At 45.1% G+C, this 8408-nt stretch overlaps 1 protein-coding gene across 4 annotated transcripts in view; it reads right to left on the reverse strand.

The window, feature by feature from the left end:
• Positions 1-7411, reverse strand: part of PPP2R1B (protein phosphatase 2 scaffold subunit Abeta) — a 39611-nt gene extending 32200 nt beyond the window's left edge. Inside the window, exons 1-5 of one of the 4 annotated variants that reach the window (XM_054441406.2) lie at positions 6957-7132; positions 6009-6099; positions 5510-5610; positions 1521-1753; positions 504-651 (exon numbers count right to left, since the gene is read on the reverse strand). In XM_054441406.2, the coding sequence (XP_054297381.2) occupies positions 504-651; positions 1521-1753; positions 5510-5610; positions 6009-6099; positions 6957-7070 (687 nt within the window). In that variant the 5' untranslated portion in view covers positions 7071-7132. Of the gene's footprint in view, positions 1-503; positions 652-1520; positions 1754-5509; positions 5611-6008; positions 6100-6956 lie in introns of all 4 variants that reach the window. The other 3 variants (XM_054441409.2, XM_054441407.2, XM_054441408.2) reach the window with 3 other exon arrangements.
• Positions 7412-8408: the final 997 nt, after the last annotated feature.

The raw sequence follows: 8408 nt of genomic DNA on the forward strand, positions 1-8408 counted from the left end.
GGATGTTTGCTAGTTTTATTGTTATTTCTACACCAAAGAGATCTAGATCTTCAGAACTGAATACGATTATGTGAAGTAATCCCATACACTACTATAGAAGAAGCAGAGAGTCAAACAGCTTTCCTAACACAGTCTAAGCTTATTTATCTGAAAAGTCAAAAATTCCAGGAAACATTACTCCCTCATATTACAATACAGCCGGCAATTCCCAAAGGTATGTTACCCTCCATGCAGCTTTGGTCTTCCTTTCTAATTATGGCTCCCATTTCCTCTCTGACTCCCCGCTCTTTTAACAGCTACTAATGTAAGAGAGAAATCATGGTCTGGTTAAGAAAGAAACATAAGAACATTGAGATGAGCATGTTACACTTTAACCAGGCCAGAATCAGCACTAATTCTGCAAAAAGAATCCTAACAAGAAAACTAAAACTCCCCAAAGAAATTCTGAAAATTTAGAGGAAAGGAGCATATCTGTGTCCCTTAAATACTAAGAGTTAGTTTACCTGTTCATCTGAAGCTAGATTAGTGAACAGTGGAACAATTTCACTTTTCACATTGTCTAATTCCAAAACTTTTGCAAATTCACCCAATTTGGAAGCAGCAGCACGTCGTACCATTGGTGTGTCATCTGAGCACAAGGAACGGAATTGCCTGCAACATAAAACAATGAAGGTATTTCCCATCAAATAACACTGACAAAACCTGCCCCATACACACAAACAGACTTTTAGAGGTTTTATCTTACAATAATCAGTGACTAAGCTTCTACTCATAGAAGTAACAAAAATAAAACATATTCAACTGGATAATAAAAAATGACATCATAGGCCAGGCATGGTGCCTCACACCTGTAATCAAAGCACTTTGGGAGGCCCAGGTAGGAGGACTGCTTGAGGCCAGGAATTGAAAGCAGACTGGGCAACATAGCAAGACCCTATCTATACCCCAAAAATATTTTTCTTGTTGTTGTGGGGGGGGCTCAAGTGAACCTCCCACCTCAGCCTTCTGAGTAGCTAGGAATACAGGCGGGTCCCACTATGCCCAGCTAATTTTTTTTTTCTTTTTAGTAGAGACAAGGTCTCACTATGTTGCTCAAGCTGGTCTTGAACTCCTGAGTTCAAGCAATCCTGCCACCTCAGCCTCTCAAAGTGCTGGGATTACAAGCATGAGCCACTGCATCCAGCCAGAAATTTTTTTTAAAAATTAGCCAGGCACAGTAGTGTATGTCAGTAGTCCTAGCTACTTGGAGGCTGAGGCTGGAGGATCACTTACGCACAAGAGTTCAAGGTTGCAGTGAGCTATGATTGTGCCACCACACTCCAGCCTAGACAACAGAGCAAGACCTTATCTCTCAAAAAAAAAAAAAAAGATGTCATAAATCCTACTATCCTAGTATCAGCCACTAATTGGTAACAAGGTACTATGTAAATTGTCAGCTACAAGTCCCCAGTAATCCCAAATAACTCATAGCTTACTGCCTGATTTCTGCTTTAACAAGGCAAAAAAATACCATAGCTTACTGTCTGATTTCTGCTTTAACAGCATTTGACGCCCTGGGATAGCAAACGCTGAACAAACCACATGCAGATGTGCGAGAGGTGAACCAATCCCCACTTGCTAGGCGTTTCACCAGAGGTACAAAATAAGCTTCCAGAGCAACAGGAGTATGCTCCTGGGATATTTGTCTCAGGGACTCCACAGCCTTGTCACGAACAACAGTCTCTTCCACAGTTGCCAGATTTTCCAAAGGAGGCTGAATGGATTAAAAAGGAAAACCAGAGAAGAAAACTTATTGAATCAGGTTAGAAACAGATAATCACCTTTTAAAATGACTGAAGGGAGGTGGTACACGTAACCAGAATGTTAGCTGCATCATACCAAATGGTTACTTTCAGCTCACACAGTGATAACATATGGTGCGGCCAACCGACTTCTACAGAAGACACGACTTCTGTAGAAAAGCCAAGATCTCGTGTCCCAGATGGCAGTTCCCAGATGGTGTCTACAAATGACACAGTGTAAGAGACTTGACACAATATTAATATTACTGTGAGCTGAATCACTAGGTTTAAAAGATACATAGCCAAATTCAGACAGGATCGTGTCTATTTCCTCAAGAGTAAGTACAAAACTATGACCAATGTTAGGCACCACAAATACAGGATAACAGCTTGTCAGGTCACTGAGTCCACAGCCTTCTCAGCATCATTCCACCATTCTCAGAGGTGCAAGCAACCCTTATCCACCATCTCCATCCCATCCTTTTATCCAACCTATAAAATGCTGAGTGCAAAATTGCTTTTTTCAGAACACATTCAGCAACTTTCCATTAGCCATAGGGCAGAAAGGAGTTTCTGACAGAACAATCAAGTGAAAACTAGAGATTGGCCGGGCACGGTGGCTCACACCTGTAATCCCAGCCCTCGGGAGGCCGAGGTGGGCAGATCACTTGAGGTCAGGAGCTCGAGACCAGCCTGGCCAACATGGTGGAACCCTGTCTCTACCAAAAAATACAAAAATCAGCCAGACATGGTGGCACACGCCTGTAAACCCAGCTTACTCAGGAGGCTGAGGCATGAGAATCACTTGAACCCGGGAGGCAGAAGTTGCAGTGAGCCGAGATTGTGCCACTGCACTTGAGCCTGGGTGACAGAGTGAGACTCTTGTCTCAAGAAAAAAAAAGTAAAGTACAGAGATGGTAGGACACCTTGCTCATAGCTTTAGAAATAAAAGAAGCCAAACGGGGTGGATGGTCTGGATTAAGAGCAGTAACTGAATATGGCATGACCTAGTAAAAAGTGTAAACAGGCTGACTCTCTGAACCTCTGCCTTACTGAGTTTGCATGTAGTCCGTGGTAGATTCTACACATGCCATGAGCTACAGATTTTAAAGCATAAAACCCACATATAGAACTAACCAAGAGTGAAACAGAAGCATAATGAGTTAAAGAAAAGAAGTGTGTCTAATAATATATTTTAAAAATTGTTTGATACACACAGGTAGACAGTATTCAGCTTTCCTAGAAGGTATTTCAGAAACTCATTGAAAATATACTGTTTCTCACTTGCCAAGGCATTTCATGATCTGTCCCCTGCCTACTGTAACCCCCTCTCATGCAGTACCACTGGATAATAGCTATCATTACTACAGGATGAGGCCATGCTCCTGAGAACTGCTTATGAGTGGTCTCTTGATTTGAACTCTGCCTGGCCCTTGATGACCACTCTGCCTACCCAGCCTCAACACTTCACACTCCAGCAGTTCTTTTTTTTTTTTTTTAAGAGACAGGGTCTTGCTATGTTGCCCAGGCTGAAGTGCAGTGGCACAATCATGGCTCAGTGCGGCCTCGGACTCCTCGTCCTTCTGCCTCAGCCGCCCCAGTAGCTAGGACTCAGACACATGACATCATGCCCAGCTATTTTTTTTTAAGTGTTGGGGTTTCACTATGTTGCCCAGGCTGATCTTGAACTCCTGGCCTCAAGCAATCCACCTGCTGCTTTGGCCTCCCAAGGCAAGGATTACAGGTGTGAGCCACCACACCCAGCCACACTCCAGCAGTTTTGAACCCAGCCTGTTTCATGCTCCCAAGCCTCTGAAACTCATTTTTTCAATACATTATTATTGGTGTATTCTAGCATTGAGGACACAGAAGAAACAAAGCAGACAAGGTTCCTCACTCTAGTAGCATTTACATTCTAATGGAGTAAGACAACAATCAATCAAGAAAACAAGTAGATGGTGATGAGTACTCTATAGAAAAAAGGAGTAGGATGATGTGGTAAGGGATGACTGGGAGGCTATTTTAAGTTGAGTGGTTGGGGAAAACCTCCCTGAGGAGACGCATTGAAGTTGATCCCTGAATGACAAGGAGCCAGCCACAGAAAGCTTGAAAGAGCTTTTCATTAGAGGGAAGACCTAGGGCAAAGGTCCTAAGGGAATAATGAGCTTGGTTAGTTCAAAAAACAGAAAGATGACCAATGTGAATGGAAGAGGTTATCAAGGCCTTTTGCAGTCTGTTCCCTGCCTACTGTGACCTCTTCTCATGCAGTACCACTGGGCATATGATAATCCTACAGAGGCGGGTCATAAAAAGCCTTGTAAGCTAAGGTACAGAATTTGGATTTTCTAAGAGCTATGGCAGAGAGTGAGCCATCTGCTGGGTGATGTGAACTGTAAGAGTCGGGTGAGAGGCAAGTGGAAAGCATTGTTAGGAAGCTACTACAACAATCTAGAGGAAAGAAGACAGTCTGGACTGGGCTGGTAATAGGAGGGATGGAAGAAAGTGGACTTATTTGAAATATACGTAGACTCTATAGGAATTACTAATAGATTAGATGTGGGGAACAAGGCAAAGAGGATTCAAGAATATATTCTAGGTTTTGGCTTGTGCAAGTGGGAAGATAGTGACACCATTTACTGAAGTGGAACAACTAAATGAGAGGTGTATTTGGGGGATAAAACTTAAGTTTTGTTTTGAGTATGTTAAGTTTGAAATACCTGTTTGACATACAAGTAGAAAAAAGCATAGGCCTATATACATAGACAGAAAAAAAATCTCTCTCTCTCTCTCTCTCTCTATATATATATATTCATACTTATCTATTAATCAATCTACCTCAGGAGTTCCATGGAAAAGTCACAACTAGAGATAGAAATCACAAGAATCAGTATTACATATCCAGTATTGAAAGCTCTGACACATACACCCCTACCTTGTCCAACCGTTGAATTCCTGGTCATCCTTTAAAACCTAGTTCAGACATCATCTCCCAAGGTCTTCCCTGATCACCCGGAGTGAATCCCTTTCTCCCCTCTATTATGTGGGTATTTTGTGGGTACTTATATCTTTCCATTTAAGACTGCGCAGTAATTATTTGCTGACACATAAAGGCAAGGACCTCATTCGATTCATTTTGTTGGTCATTTTTTTTTTTTAAGAGATGGGGGTCTATGCTGCTCAGGCTGGATTCAAACTCCTGGGCTCAAGTGATCCTCCAGTCTCAGCCTCCTGAGTAGCTGGTACTACAGGCTTGTGCCACCAAGCCCCCTCACATTGGTCTTCTTCAACATTAACATTGTAAACTATGATGTGTCTGATAAAGTAGACTCTCAATAAATGTCAATTAAATTGAACTAAATTCATCAAACTCACAAAGTCAGAAGCAAAAGTTAAACTGACAAAGACAAAATGCTGCTAGGTGAGAATTAAGACTTCCAACATCGTGCGGGGGAACCATAAGAACAATCAAACCCTTTTTCTCCCTACATCTAAACTAATAAGTCTACAGACGCAGAAAAGAAGGACGAAGTTCTCTTATTTACAGAAAAAAAAAAAAGGAATTGAGTGCAAAGTGCCTACAGTACTTATTCTCTCAATGACTAACATTATGACTATCTGCCCATAAAAAAATCTGCATAAAAAATGCTGCAGTGTGTCTATCACCAAACAATGTATCATTTATACTGCAAAAGTTGTAGAAGGAGGGTAGGCAGCTTATAAATACTCACCAGCAGACAGTGGGCAAAGTCAGGACCTCCCACTAGGCCAGTGAAATTTCCCAGCTGCTCAGCAAGAGCTAATAGTACCTCATCTTCATCATAAATTGTATCTGGAAGTGACAACAACAGGGACTCATCAACATGGATAGCTCTCCCACAGCTGGACACTGACACAAAACTAGGAACAGATTCACTATGCGACCAGGAAGGTGACCCAGTCAAAATCCTAACAGCATTTTCTTCCTTCTCCTCAATCAACCGTCTTCCTGGATCTGTTTTGCACAACGAATTAGAAATTCATACTCCCGTATCAATTACTTTCCCAATAGCTAAATGGTTGATGTTTGAATATATCTAGCCACAACTAACAATATACTCTGTTCTGTTTCTTTTGCACAAAAAACACCTGGCTCATTTTAATGTGGGTAACAAACTCTAAAAAAGTCAGTGTTGAAAGCTACTGGAAAATGGAATGTCCCTGCCTTTCTTTAAACAAAGATTCACATACCTGTAAGAAATGGCAACAATTCACTTCGCGTCCTTTCTACTCCAAGTGCTAGGGCAATTGTTGATAACTTCTTAATACTGTTGAGTCGGAGCTTCAGAAAAAAAAGTAAAAAGAACAATGTAAAGAAACGGTTGAATTTAGATCAAAAGACAAAAGGTGCTAACAGGTGAAATAATGACACAGGGTTAAGAATGAAGATAGCCTTTCATTTAGATTTTACTGTTAAGGAAGCTCATAGGGACTTCCAAAAAGAAGTGTAACTCGGCCTCACTAGCCGGCGGAAGATTTCCTAGGAGAAACACTCAGAAGGGACCGGAAGAGAAATGAATGAAAGACAATACAACACCTAGGAAGTAAGATAATTTTAAAAAGCACTTTGGCAGTGGTGAAGCAGGTGAAACGGTTGAATACAACACCTGTGGTTTCAAAGAAAACTTCCCGCAGAGCGGATACAACGACTCGTCCAAGTTAATCGGCCATCCCACCCCCGCTTTCTACCCAACAAGCCGAGCCAGTTCCAAGCCGAGATGAAGAGATTCCGAGGCACTTCAAAGGGCTTCTGGGCATCCCGCGCCCCTCAGCCGCTCCAGCCCCGTCTCGGCCGGGCACCGCGCTTCTCCTGCTCCCTCGCCTACGAGACGCGGCCACCTCACGGCCCGGATGGGGCGCCCAGGCGGGAAGCGGGTTCCCCGACAACCGCCCTGGAAGGGCAAGGCTCCGGGCGAACGCCTCAGGGGGTCCGAAGCAGGGGTACTAGAGAGGTACCCGGGAGGGTCGGGGCGTGTCACCACAGCCCCTCGCGGACCATTCCCCGCCTCCCCTTCAAGTTTCTACTACGAGTCCGGCTCATTCAGTACCCCGGCCACCCCCACCGCGGCGCAGGCCTTCCCCATTCTCTACCACGCGACCAGCCGGTCTCGCCTCGGCTCCCCGGCCTCAGTCCAGTACCTGCACGTCTTCATTGCGGAGCTCGTCGATTAAAACCGCGATTGGGTATAGCGAATCATCTCCATCTCCACCCGCTGCTCCTGGGCCGGTCCCGAGCCCCGATGCGTCCGCCATGTTCTTTCTCCTCCTGCTGCTGGTCACCGCCTCCCGCCCCGCGCCCAGGCCCCGCCCCGCGCCCAGGCCCCGCCCCGCGCCCAGGCAGTAGGGACGAAGGCCGCCACGCGGGTTTAGCCGAGGTCGGGGAGCTGAGTTTCTGTCCCGATGATTAAGGCTCCCTTCCGACCCCCACTGCAGGAGTTGTAGGTCTGAACTCAAGAAGACGGGTGGGCTGAGAAAGCGAATGGAACCCCTGCGTCCTTTCCCCAGCCGAAAGAAACAGGGACAGGGATTCATCCAGCTCGTTGTAGTCTGAAGGGGCCAGGAACCTGAGTGATCTGTGCTGTGCCCTCTTAAGACTCAGGCGGACCAAAGAGAGTGCCCGAGGCCAGGAGGAAAAAGGCTTTAGCACCTCCCCTGACTTCTTCCTGGCCCTGAGCCACTGGATCTCCAGCCCCAATTTCTCCGCTCAGCCTCAAACTTCCACAGAACCCCTCCACCTCTTCCCGCGGCCCGTTCTCCAGAATGGTATCTGGCTCCTGCTCCGTAAGACAAATAACGCGGGCGGTGAGAGAAAATGAACAGTGCTGTCCAAACTCCCCAGTCAATATTTTTTCCACGCAAGCTGTTAAAAACATGCTGCTCTCTTGTTTTTGTGTTTCTTTTCAGTTTGGTACTGGAATGGTGCCTTCTGTTGTATTTTCTTCCTCCCATTTTTTAGCTCTTTAGCATGCTAGAAGTACAACAATGAAGCAAAACTAGGACAAGCTTTAATCCTTCCAAATTGGGTGGGGTGGCTACTTTGCTTGAGCAAGAAAACCCAAACTGGCCTCCCTAGACCTCCAAGAGTCCTCAGAGGCAGCAAGGGGAAGAGGTGGAGGTCTGGGAGCTCGTTCTTACAAACCTGAATGGAAAGTGTTCACTTACCCTTGTCAGGGTAGCACAGAATAATTAGAATGTTTTGTTTGTTTTAGACTGGAATTTAAGCAGCTTGGAGTGATAACTACATATGGTGATCACACGCTCCGAAATGGTAATTCTATTTGCCTGATTAATAAAACTATAAATGCAGTGTAGGAGACAAACTTTTTCAAAACATGGGGCTCTGAGGCCGAGGCGGGCGGATCACTTGAGGCCAGGAGTTCGAGACCAGGCTGACCAACTTGGTGAAACCCCGTCTCTACTAAAAAATACAAAAATTAGCTGGGCTGGTGACGGGAGCCTGTAGTCCCAGCTACTCGGGAGGCTGACATGAGAATCGCTTGAGCCCAGGAGACAGAGGTTGCAGTGAGCCAGGATCGCACCACTGTACTCCAATCTGGGCGGCAGAGTGAGACCCTGTCTCAAAAATAAATA

The sequence above is a fragment of the Pongo pygmaeus genome, chromosome 9 (genome assembly GCF_028885625.2).
Source record: "Pongo pygmaeus isolate AG05252 chromosome 9, NHGRI_mPonPyg2-v2.0_pri, whole genome shotgun sequence".
Taxonomy (NCBI): Eukaryota; Metazoa; Chordata; class Mammalia; order Primates; family Hominidae; genus Pongo; species Pongo pygmaeus.